The sequence below is a fragment of the Micromys minutus genome, assembly GCF_963924665.1.
Source record: "Micromys minutus genome assembly, chromosome: 18".
NCBI classification, from domain to species: domain Eukaryota; kingdom Metazoa; phylum Chordata; class Mammalia; order Rodentia; family Muridae; genus Micromys; species Micromys minutus.
Window position 1 is genome coordinate 2,647,334 of NC_137953.1, and position 13,344 is coordinate 2,660,677.

The 13,344-nt window shown below is 47.7% G+C and overlaps 1 protein-coding gene across 4 annotated transcripts in view; it reads left to right on the forward strand.

Annotated features, from left to right (window-relative positions):
- SFXN5 (sideroflexin 5) overlaps positions 1-13,344 on the forward strand; it is a 119,432-nt gene that overhangs the window by 10,638 nt on the left and 95,450 nt on the right. For all 4 annotated transcript variants that reach the window (XM_080932340.1, XM_080932343.1, XM_080932341.1 and 1 more), the window contains exon 2: positions 4,045-4,113. In XM_080932340.1, coding sequence (XP_080788466.1) covers positions 4,045-4,113 — 69 coding nt within the window. The remainder of the gene's footprint in view (positions 1-4,044; positions 4,114-13,344) is intronic.

Sequence of the window (13,344 nt, forward strand, 5' to 3'; positions counted from 1 at the left end):
GTATTCTTCCTCAAAATTGTGGTCAAGTGAGCTTGGCTTCCCTCTCATTACTATCACAGTATGGAGCACACAGTAGGTTTTCAGAAGGTAGTTCAGCGAATGAGCGAGAATCTAGGCCTCTGGTGCACTTTCTGACCCTTACCTTTAGCTTGGTGAACTCTGCCCCCTGCACCCTAGCTTCCTGGACATGCTCCCTGCTTTACCTCAGGAAGGGCCTGGGTGTCTCTGACGCACTTCATGGCACCTTCTTTGAGCACTGATCATGGTATTTTTAGCTTTTTGTTGGTCTGTTTCTCTGTAGTCAGTTACTGGTGACTCTGAGCAAATGCTAAGCATGCACAGTGTGCCTTTTCTCCCGGCCTGGCTTTGTAGAGGTCTGAGGAGCAAATGCTTTATCTGGGACTCACCCCAACAGTGGCTGTGGTAGAGAGGAACAGAGATTTGGAGGTTTGGGACAGGACCACCTCAGGGTGAGTCAGAAGGTGTAAGCCATCTGGGGACATTTCCTTCCAGAAGTCACTTCCCTTGGGACATTCCCTTGAAGATTCTCACCTGCACCCTGCCCGTCCTCTCCCATGAACAGCTGTGCTTTCTAATCCTCCCTTTATTTTGAAGCTGCACCCAGCCATGGTCCCTTCAGGAAGCCCCAAGACTGTGGGCTGCTTATCAGTCTGCATTCATTTCATGTCAGGTCTGTTTGTGAGTAGAAACCAGGAGTCAAAGAGGAAGAGGAGGGAGCGTCTAAACACCCCTAGTCTTTGAAAGCTTATGATCAAATGTATTACTCAGGGTCTGGAGGGATGGCTAGGTGGTTAAGAGCATTTGTTGCTCTTGTCAAGGTCTGGGGCTCTGTTACCAGCACCACATGGTGGCTCACAACTGTCTGTGACTCCAGTTCCAGGGGATCTGATTCTCTCTTCTGGCCTCGGGTACCAGGCGTGCACATGGTACACACTCGGGCAAAGTCTTCATACATATAAAGTAAAACAAATAATTTAAAAATGCATTATAATAGCCACTAAAAATAGGATATTATTACTGTTTTTGAGGCAGGGTCTTACTATGCATCTCTGGTTGGCCTAAGACTTCTTATGTAGACCAGACTAGCCTCAAATCTGAAAGCAATCTATCTTCTTCCAAGATCCCCTGTGCTGGGATTAAAGATTTATGCTCCCATGCCCCCCTCTTCTGTAATCTACTCAAGTCACCTTGTAGTTCTTGTCACAGGAATGCAGGGGGCAGAGGTAACCAGAAAGCCTGGAGACATAGCAGACATACATGCCACTACTAAGAACATCTTTAGTCTGGAAAAAACAAAACAAGATGGATTTTGTTGCTGTCCTGTGCATTTAGGTGCTTCTTACTTCGGCTGCTTGAGAGCAGGTTATATTCATTCACCCATAATTCTTCAGCATCGATTCTATGACTCATACGTTCAGGAAACTTCACAGATACAGAATTTCTCATCGTTTTTCATGTGTGTGTGTTCTCCCTGCATGCATGTATGTGTGCACCGTTGGATCCCTGGAACTGGAGCTATGGTAGCTGTAAGCTACTGTGTGGGTGCTGAGAACTGAATCCAGGTCTTCTGCAGGAACAACACGCACTCTTAACCTCTGAGGCGTCTTTACAGCCCCAAGTTCCCACTCTGTAAAACCACACAGTATATTTGTTTGATCTCATCCCTGTCCCAGCCCTGGAACCAGACATTTCTTGGGGGAAAACCCTGGTTCTTTTAGGGATTGGATGTTGTCTGGGTTTTTTATTCACCTTTTAGTGTCTATGTGTCTTGGGCTGTGGTATAGTTGATAGGAGTACCTGCTTAGCATGAATGATGCCCTGATTCAATCCTGGTAACACAAGTGTGTGTGTGTGTGCTTATTAAGTTGGAATCTTGCTGATGCCACGTATTTTATGAAATTATAATAATTTTTTATATTGTAATTGTTGCTTGAAAGCACAAGTTGACTTGGTGTTCACTCCATTCATGAACAGTGCAGTGGGGACTCTCCTTGTAATCTTAGGGAATGAAGTTTTACTGGGACAGTAGGCATAAGTGTGCATTGTGTATGTGTGTGTGTGTGTGTGTGTGTGTGTGTGTGTGTGTGTGTGTTTGTGTTAAGTGGAGACACGTTTCAGCCACTTGGCTATAGAGGTTTAGAAAAGAACATATTTGTTTTAGAATTAAGTGCTGAGGCTTAATCTTGTAAGACCCAAATTGAGTCAGGGATCGATGCAAAAGCAAGAGGTTTATTAGTCCAGTGCACTGGGGTGGCCTACATCCAGAGGAGAGGTGACCCTGAGCCCTCCGTCAGTATAGTTTTTATATGCTTAGTAACGGGTAGGCTACAGTGATGGTGACCAGGCGTGTAATCATTGGTGGGCTTAGTGACTTTTAATTCAATTGGCTGCTGCCAACGTGGGTTGCATCTCAGGACCTATGCCCTACATTCCAGGGCTGGCCAGACAAGACACTTCTCCCTGGGAATAAGTGCTGCTTGGCTCCTGGGTCATATATCAAGGTCCTTGCTCTACATTCCAGGGGCTGCCCAGATAAGGTTGAAGCACTCCTTCCTGGAGGGTGCGGGACCCTAAAAACCCTCAGTGGGAGAGGGGAGCTGTAAGACCCTCAGTGGAGGGGGAAGCTGTAAGGAGGGTGTAGGACTGTAAACACCCTTAGGGTCCCTCAATCTGGCCTTGCTTTGGAATGGAGGGGCTGCTCCATGCAGGCATGGCTGGTGGGCAAAAGCTGGAAGTAAAGAATGGGCTTGGCATGCCTGGGAGCCTAAGCTCCCTCAGGGGAAGCATGCAGGGTCTTCACTGGGAAGGGAAAGGGCAGGAGTGACTGCATTGTGTAATCGGTGAGGGAGGGGTGAGTGGGATCGAGCCTTCAGTTTCCCTCACTGTGCAGAGGGTGGGACTCTGGGGAGGACTCTGGGGCTGAGCCCAGAGTGCAGTGAGGCATGAACCTCCTGCTGTTCGCATCTTGCCCCTTCATCCTTTAGCCAACACCTTCTCTTCTCCCTCCCAGCTCAGTCCTGCCCTGTTGGCTTTGTCCTCAGGCAGAAGGCCCTGCAGCCCCGTTGCTTGGTTTCCTTTCAATGTGTTTGAATGCCTGTGGCCTGCTTTGCACAAAGCCCTCCTTTTCCAGGGCCCCTGCTCCTGGGCAGGGCTAGGGGAGCTGGCCCTGTGTTCTGTGCTTCACTGTGGCAACAGGGCAGTGAGTTGAAGGAGGGTCTGGGCTGTGAGTTGAGACTGCCATACTTGGGCTCTGCCTGTGGGGAGCTGCCCTCTGAAGACAGAGCAGAATCTCAGGGAGGGGCCCCATGAAGGGTGAGCAAGCTCTCCCTGGGGTTCCTGAGCAAGGAAGGTGCCATGTACCTGGGGGCCCTTGGGTGCTAGGCTAGATCTCAGGACAGTGGGGGAGGGGGAGGGGAAAACATGGGAGACACCTGGAGGAAAGGTTCAAGAATTATATATAAATATTAAAGGTGTGTGCCTGCCCACGTTTGTGTGTGTGTGTGCGCGCGCTCGTGCACACCACATGTAAATGCAGGACCTGACAGAGGCCAGAAGAGGGCATTGGATCCCCTGGAACTTATGAGCCACCTGATGTGTGTTCTGGGAGTCAAACTTAGGTCCCCTGCAAGTACAAGTGCTCCTAATGGTTGAGTCATCTCTTCAGTCCCAGCCATGATGGACCTTTTCTGTTTGTTTGTTTCTTTTGAGACAGAATCTCTGCATAGCCCAGGATGTGCTGAAACTCACTCTGTAGACCAGGCTGGCCTCCAACTCACAGAGATCCTCCTGCCTCTGCCCCCCTGAGTGCTGAGATTAACAGGTGTGGTGTCACACACAAAGGTCACGTGGTATCTCAGTGTTCTGAGTTGATTTTAGGAAACTCCCAGCTCTGAGATGTGGACTGAGGTCTCAGCGGCCTCCATCACCCACATGGAGAAACCTTGGGACTGTGGGTGAGGCCACCAGTACCTGAGCTTAGGTACAGCCTCTGACTGACTCTCCTCTTCTCTCCCTTCCCCCCAGACATCCTTCTACGGTCGCTTCAGGCACTTCTTGGACATCATCGATCCCCGAACACTCTTTGTCTCTGAGGTGAGTTACAGCCAGCAGAAAGGTCTTTGTACCTCCTTGTCACTTTGGAATGCTTGGGTCATGAGAAGGGATGAGGAGGTGAAGAGATTAAGAAAGGTTCAAGGTGAAAGGAAGGTCATATATCCCTGTGTTTCTCTAGCTCAGCCAATCAAGACGTCTTCCCTACAGTTGCTGTGAGCTTTCTCTTACAGTTCCATTGGCTCTCACTGTAACCTTTTGAGAGAAACAGTATTTCTATTATTGAAACCTCAATATCATTGTTACCAATTATGTAAATTATATACTCAGTATAAAAGTTCAAACAGGGCCCAAGGTGGGGCTCAGTAATACAGTGCTCTCCTACATATGCAAGACCCTGGGTTAGGTCTCCAGTATAGTAGGGTTGTGGGTGGGGATCAAGCCATCTGGATGTGGTTAGCAGAGCAAAAGGAACTTTCATTATGTCCCTTGCTCAGATCGCTACTCTCTTAAATGACCTTTGTCCATAGCTTTTAATGTCTGGTTTGTTAAGGCATTATTTGCCTCTAAAATTGTACAGCTCTATGAATTTTGATGAACATATTTGGCCACATATTCATGACCACCATCACGTGAAAGATGGCTCAGCTGGTCATTGCTTACCTCATAAACACGAGGATCTGAATTCAGTCACCAGCACCAATGTGAAGAGCCAGGTGTTTCAGCCCATACTTCTAACCTCAGTGCTGGGCAGTCAGACATGAAAGGACCCCTGGGCCTCACTGGTGGGCTAGTGTATTCCAGTCAGTGAGATCCAGGCCCATGAAAGACCATTTCAAAGGAGGCAGATGGCAAGCCTAAGGATGACATGTGGTTGTCCTCCAGCCTCTGCACACACTCATGCAAGCATGTGTGCAACTGTACACACAAGAACATCATAGACACATGAACCTAAAAAAAAAATGCCAGGTACAGTAGCCTTCTTGAGTAAGCTGGGGAGGCAGAGGCAGGAGGATCACTGTGGTGCTCAATCAGACTCAGTCACATGATGAGCTCTGGGTACATTGAAATACCCTGCTATGAAAAAAAAGGCATCGGATGATTGAGGAAGGTACCCAGTGTTAGTGACCTCTGACCTCCACATGCACAGTACACACTCGGCAAACGTGTACATACCCACAGGGTTTAAGGCATTTGTATCATTCTTGCAGCCGGTTTATGCTTGTGCTGCCAACCCTCTGTCTCCAGCTGTCTCAGTCAGGGTCTGTGTTTCTGCACAAACATCGTGACCAAGAAGCAAGTTGGGGAGGAAAGGGTTTATTCAGCTTACACTTCCATATCGCTGTTCATCACCAAAGGAAGTCAGGACTGGAACTCAGGTTAGGAAGCAGGAGCTGATGCAGAGGCTATGGAGGGATGTTACTTACTGGCTTGCTTCCCCTGGCTTGCTCAGCCTGCTTTCTTATAGAACCCAGGTCTACCAGCCCAGGGATGGCACCACCCACAATGGGCTGGGCCAGGGATGGCTCCACCCACGATGGGCTGGGCTAGGGATGGCTCCACCCACAATGGGCTGGGCCAGGGATGGCTCCACCCACAGTGGGCTGGGCCCTCCCCCATTGATCACTAGTTGAGAAAATGCCTTACAGCTGGATCTCATGGAGGCATTTCCTCAGCCGAGGCTCCTTTCTCTGTGATAACTCCAGCTTGTATCAAGTTGACACAGAACCAGCCAGTACAAAGCTCCCATTGACCTCTATTAGCTCTTTCTAGACTGCGGTGCTAATAGAATTCCGCAGCTACCTCGTTCCTCTAGCGTGTGCTCTGATGTTCACCCGTGTCTGTCAGTCAGTCAGCCTCCTCTTAATGCTGCGAAATGTCCCACTGAAAAGATGCTCAAGAATTTGTTTGTCCTTTGACTTGTTAGCAGACATCTTTTCCAGTGTTTGACTATTATTAATGAAGTTGCTATGAAAGTCCTTTTTGTGGATGCATGCTTTCTTCTTTCTCTTTCTGCTCTGTTTTTGAGAGAGGGTTTCACCATGTAGCCCTAGATACGTTGGAACTTATTTTGTAAACCAAGTTGGCCTTGAGAACAAGATGGCCAGCTTATAAAGCAAGTGTGGAAAATAATATGTTTAACTTTTTGGGAAATTATGTAAATTATATACTCAGTATAAAAGTTCAAACAGGGCCCAAGGTGGGGCTCAGTAATACAGTACTCTCCTACATGTGCAAGACCCTGGGTTAGGTCTCCAGTATAGTAGGGTTGTGGGTGGGATCAAGCCATCTGGATATGTGGATATTGCTTTTCAAAGTGGCTCTCCGTGTGACACTCCCATCAACAACGTGTGACTCTTCTGATGGTTCCACTTCCTCACGTGACATTTGCTGCTGTTATCTCTCGACCTTAACCAAAAGCCTGAGAAGCAATTTGTATTATTAAACTGAAGAAATAATTCTTTGCAGAGGCAACCTAAGAAGTGTGTCTCTTCCTATGAGTCTGAAAAACAAATGTGGGGATTCATATTCATCTAAATAACACACATGTATTAAGCACGTGCTGAACAAGATAGTCTGTGCTTTTAGTTTTATTTATTTAAAAGATGTATTTTTATTTCTTTATATTTACATGTATGTGTGTGCACGTGTGTGAGTGAAGTTCACCACGTGTGTTCTGGTGCCTGAGGAGGCCAGAAGATGTCATCACCCTGGAATTACAGATGCTTGTGAGCTGATGAACTAGGTGTGCTGGGATTGAACTGCAGTGCTGAGCCATCTCTCCAGCGCCCTTAGTTTGTGTGATGTTTATTTATTTAATGTGTAGGTATATCAAGAGATGTGAACTACGGTGCCAGTTACGGGAACGTGTCCTCTCCTTCTGGGGATGGAACTCAGCTCATCAGACATGTTAGTGCCTTTGCTCCTGAGCTGTCTCACCAGTGCTGTAGTTTTATTTAAAACATAGCACACATATTTTTGTAGTTCCATGTCATGATTTCATACCCATGGGCCTCTGCCATGCTCACAGCGAGTGGATATCTTGGTCCCTCTCAAACATTTGCCATAACTTTGTGGTGGCTATAAACAGTCCACATTCTTCATCTTATCAGAAACACGAAGACCTGTCCCACTAGAGGCTGCTATTACCCATCCTACAGATGAAGAGTATTGGCCAACGTGCACAGCAAGCACGCGGTGCTGCCCTGGAGCTGATTAAGAGCTTTTGCCTGCAGACTTGGTGCTCAACCGGTGTGCATTTCTGTTAAAAAAAATAATCTGAGTTTCAGAACTTGTCCAAGACCACTCAGCCAGCAGCAGAACTGAGCTCCATCCTAAATGTTCTGCTCCCTGAGACTCCTTACTGGGCCTCGGAGGCAGCCTCCTGACTGCCAGAACTGCCCTGTACCGCTTTGTCTGGCGAGGAGCCATAGCCCTCAGGGTGGACTCCTCCGAAGCCAAGTCTTCAAATCTTGCCTTTGTTGCTGTTGTCTGTTTGTGTTTGTGGGGTTTCTCTTGTTGTTGTTTTGTGTTTTTTGGAACAGGGTCTTGCTGTGCAGCTCCGGCCTAGCCTGGAACTCATGAGCCCAAGTCAAGCCTCAAACTCATAATCTTCCTGCTTATATTTTGAAAGACCTCAACACATTTCTGTATCACTAACCCAAAAGGCATGATGGGAAAAAGTACAAGGCTTTCTGGGTACATGGACCTTAAACCAACCCCTAGTGTACCTGGGTAGCACCCTAGAACATGAAGTGTGGTGATTGAACGTATGGCAAGAACATGAGGCCTGGACATTTTGCTATCTGACGTTTTTGGCCCTAGTGGCTTACCATCTCTAAAAGGCCAAGTCGGCTGAGCACCTAGACTTTGGATTCTCCATAATGGAGGTAACTATATAAAATTTGAAAACTACTCTCTGAGCCCAGTAATATTTTATTCCAGAATGTCCTAGAACTATCCAAAACCAGATACAATTATAATTTTGAAATTCCGACAGAAATGCCACTTGCTTGTAAGGATTAAACAGAGGCCAGTGCTTAACTTAAAGCTGGAGATGTTGATGCTGGAGTTGGAGGTCTTGTGGGGGAATGGATGGACTTGGGAGGCCCGTCAGAGCTCCTCAGATTGCAGGAGCACGGAGGCATTGAGGATGGAGGAGGCGCTGCAGGGCCACCTGAGCTGGAGCTCACCCCTTCTCCTCCAAGGACACCCTCGTCCCTCTCATACTCAGCATTTCTTTTGCTGTTGACTTCGTCCTCTACATCTTCCTTCAAATCTTTGCTTTTTTGTTGCTGTTACTCGTTTTGATTATTTTTTTAATTAATTAATTAATTAACCAATTAATTAATTATATAAAAAAGGGTCTAGGCTGACCTGTAACTCACTAGGCAGCTCAAGCTGGCATTGAACTCACTGTAATCCTTCTGCCTCTGCTCCACAGTGCAGGGATTACAGGCATGCACTACCATGCCTAGCAGAACTCTTGCATTTGAAAGACCACAACTTCTCTATATAATACCAACCCATTTGGGGCTGGTTACTTAGTATTAATTAATAATAATCGAGCCTCATGCCTCCCTTTCCCATTAGCAGTTAAGATGTCAAAGCAACATAGATGCTTGCTAATTAGAAATGAACCCAGGCCAGGCAACAGCAGCTCGAAGATACTGTTCGGACGGTGCACGTTCTCTTCCCTCATAGGTGTGTGATGGTCTTCCAGACCTTTCCCTTCACCACCACACAGGAGTTGAGGATTGTTTCTAGGAGCACCTGTGGGCCTCTTGGGAAGTTTGTATTCTCAGGAAAATCTTGAATCCCTCAAAGTCTGCAAGGACCCCACATGAACCTGCAGGCCCAGCAAGGCAGCAATCTGGGCCTTCACCAGAAACAAAGGCACTGAGAGGAAAGAGGCTCTGACCTCAGTGAGCTCTGTTGGGCTGTAGGACACATGCCGTGCCGCCCTTGAGGCCCCCATACTGGGACTCATGTCTACAGCACCCTTCTATACTCTCAGGCCTGTGGCTGGTGTCCTGGGAGGCAGTGTGGAGTGACTGCATAGCTGGAGATCTGAGGGCAGGAGGACAGTAAAGGACATGAGAAGGTGGCCGTGTAGGCTGGAGGTCCCCAGAGAGGGAAGATTCCAGGCAGCCTGAGCCACCTGCAGCCCCAGATCTGAGGCAGTCTTGGAGTCTGCAGATAGAATCGTCTTCAGAAGGTTTTGCAGCTGTTGGCTTGCAATTTATAACTGGCCAAGCTTTAAAAAGATCCCAACCCTTGTATGTGTAATGAGGCAGAGGCAATTTTATCCAGTAATTTCTCTTAGGAAGAAGGCTGTCTTTGTTCTCAGCATGCCTTGAACTAGCTTCAGAGAAGGAGGTGGTGGCTTTGCTTGACGGCGGGGGTGAGGGTGGGGGTGGGGAATTGTGCTTTTTGATTCTAAAAGGGGAGAGGGGGAGGAGGAAGAAGAGCAGCACACAGTGAGAAGGGGAGCAGGAAGACAGGTGAGCTGGAAGCTTGGCATAGGAGGTGCACAGTGAGGTGAGGCTGGGCTCTGCTGAACTCATTTCTTGTCGGAGAAAGTTGTAACTGCACAACGGTCCCTCCATGACTCCGAGGAAGCCTTGGCACAGTCAATATGGGTCAGGAAGCTGCTGCGAGGAGATTATTTGAGAGCCTGGAGGACCGAGTCTTTTGTCCAGGGTACAGTGAGCGGCATCCAGCTCAGCAAAGGAAGCTTACGGAGACCCACGAGAGATGTCATGTCTTTCCAGGGGGGCACGGAATGCAGTCTAGAGCTCTGGAGGCAAGGCTGGGCTACAGGACACCTTTTTGTTTGTTTGTGAGGGAGAAGGGGAGACAGACAGGGTCTCACATTCTAGTCCAGGTTAGCTTGGAGCTGGATACATTGCCCAGGCTGTCCTCAGAACTCACAATGTAGCTGACACCACCCCTAAACTCCTGAATTCCTGCTCCATTTCCAGAGTTCTAGGGCTGTAGACAGGTGTCTTCCCCAGTTCATAATGGAATTTGTTCTTATTGTTATCTTATTTTGAGACAGTTTCTTACAATGCCACCTTAGCTGGCTTAGAACTCACCATGATGACTAAGATGGCCTTGAACTCACAGAGATCTACCTGCTTCTGCCTCCTGAGTGCTGATATTAAAGTTCTGTACCACCACAGCTGGGTTTTCTGGTTTTTTTTTTTTTTTTGTTGTTGTTGTTTTGGTTTTTTTTTGTTTTTTCTTTCTCTTTAAAGACGGCCTCTCACCTTGTAGCATAGGCTATCTTGGAACTCATTATGTATCCCTGGCTGGCCTTGAAAACATGATGATCCTCTTGCCTTTGCCTCCCAACATGAGACAACACACCTAGGTCTAAGTTCATCCTAATTTTATCTGAAAGTGGCATGAGTTGGTTATTTAAATAATAAATTCTTTAATAAATGATCGTGTTGAAAACAGGAAGTATAAGCTGAAATAGTGTGTGTGCGTGTGCATATGTGTATGTGTGTGGGGGGTGGTGTGTGTGTGTGTCCACATGGGTGTTTTGCCTGTATGCATGTCTATGCACAATGTGTCTGCTTGGTGCCTACAGAGACAAGGATATATAGACAATTGTGAGCCATCATGTAGGTGCTGTGAATTGAACCTGGGTCTTCTGGAAGAGAAGCTCCTAACTGCTGAGCCATCTCTCAGCCTCAGAAATGTTACTAACACCCACTCAGCACTAACATCAATGCAGTTCGGAACTATAGTTGGGGGAAGGGGTGGTGGCTCAAGCCTGCAGTCCCAGCTCTGGGAAGGGGACAGAAGAAGCACCAGGAGTCCAGCCTAGTCTCAAGTACATCGAATTCTGTTAAAAACAAACAAACAAACTGGGGGCTGGAGAGACGGCTCAGCGGTTAAGAGCACTTCCAGAGGTCCAGAGTTCAAATCCCAGCAACCAGGTGGTGACTCACAAACATCTGTAATGGGATCTGATGCCCTCTTCTGGTGTGTCTCAAGACAGCTACCATGTAATTATATATAACAAATCTTCAAACAAACAACAAACATTGGTGCTGGAGAAGTGGCTCAATGCTTTTCCAGAGGTCCCAAATTCAGCTGAAGGGTTCACAACTGTCTAATTCCAGCTCCAGGGGGTCTAGGGGTCTCTTTGATTTCCACAGCACCAAACACACTCACATACATACATGCATATACGCAAAAAAAGAATAAAAAGTTTAAATATAAAACAAACAACCCCAAGTAACTACTGATGTTGGGACCTGGGGCTGTCACTGTGGGAACAGGAAGATTATACCCTGAGGAAGGGCCTGGGGTATTGCATTTGAACCAGGGACATCAGTGTGAAGCCAAGACTTCACACCACATGTGCACACACACGCACATCTAGTACATTTCCCAGTTTTCTGGTTTTGCTCACTAAAAGGGCTAAGGTGTGACACTCTAGTACCTTTGAACACACCAGCATTTAGGCCCTGGGTTCTAAATGCCATTACACAGGAAGGCATAGGGCTCATTGAGAGACGGCAAATCTGGGTTTGAGGCGGGTAAAGTCACTGTGGGCAGTGAGAATCTGCTGCGGATTTGCATACAGTGCCTGGCTTAGAGAAATACCACTGGCTGTGCTTGGACAGGTTTGGCATTGAGAGGATAGGCGGGTAGATTCTAATGCCTTGAACAGGAAGAAAATGAGTGCACAGGGGCTGGCTAGGTCCCTCCTCCGCCACAGCTCTCATAGTGCAAACCTGGTAAACTGAGTACAGGCCCTGGATATACTTTTAAGAAAAAGTGAGAGACATGGACCAAATCCACACAGCTGTCCTATGACATTCACACACACACATCTTAGCATGTGCATACAATGAGAAATAATAACGTTTATAAACAGTCTGCAAGTCTGGTTTTACTAAAATGTGGGCTTAGTGGTTCCATGGCCGTTGCTGTGAGGCCATCTTACTCAGTAGAAATAGCTTCAAGGGGAAAGACTTGCTTTAGCTCATGGCGTCAGAGGTTTCTTTGCTTCATGGTCCGTGCCTCCCTCGATTCTGCCTCCCTGGTGAGGCTGCCCACCAGGGACAGATGCCTGGCCAGAAGCATCACCTCTGGGAGCCAGCCTGACATCAGGACAACGTTCCCTGGCTTTGGGAATCTTCTGCACAGGGTCCTCACAGAAATGCTCGAGTGTTTCCCTGTCTCCCAGGTCCTTCTGGGTCTAATAGAGTCATGAGCACCCTGGTGCAACTCCGTTTAGCAGCAGATCTGGTCAGGTTCATTGGTGGACACTAGCACTGCAGAGGAGAGGTTCTCAGAAGCAGGACATTAGTGTCCTCTCAGAGTCACCTGCTGGGGCTGAAGACATGGCTCAGTTGGCATGAGGACCTGAGGTTGGTCCCCAGCAATGGAGAAGAGGGGGATCCCTGGGGTTTGCTGTTCACATTTGTAGTTAGTCCACGAGCTCCGGGTTCAGAGAGACTCTGTCTTGGAGAAGGAGGGCACAGAGCAATAGAGAAAGACACCGGAAATGACCTCTGACCCCCACATACACACTAAGTTTACACACTCAAGCTCTCGGACACATGTACACACACACACACACACACACACACACACACACACACACACACACACGGAAGGGTTGTGACCCTCATAGAGAGAAGTGAGTGTGGAGGTTGTGAAAATTTTGGTAACAAAATGGTCTGCGAACAATATAAAAACTAAAACTTCAAAATCAAACCTGCAATGACTCCACAGGGTAACCATTTATCTGGCACCTTCCCTGCAGCTTGGGTCTGAACACCCGACAGGCATACTTTGCATTGTTCACACCCTTCACGTCACACAACCCCAGCAAACGCTGCCCAACACCTCAGATAGGATTCCAGACTATTGTGTGCCGTGAATCACCATGTCTTTACTGTATACACAGAGGGTTCTGTTTCTAGAGACTCATAGTTTAGCCACAGCACAAAGTCTTCATATTTCCCTGTTACAGCATGTCTTTCGGTTGCATTAGAATATTTGATTAAAAATTGAAGGCTGGGGTCTGGGAGGATGGCATACTTAGTCACGTGCTCTCCACACAAGTGTAAGGACTGAGTCTGAGCCTCAGCACCCGTGTGAAAAGCAGAGAGTTCGGGGACTTGTCCTTGTAAATGTGGCGCTGTGGAGGCAGATTCCTGAGGCTCCCTGGCCAACCAGCTTGGCCTGTCGTTAAGATCAGTGAGAGACTGTCAGAAAACAAGGTGGATGGCTTCAGTGCTGATT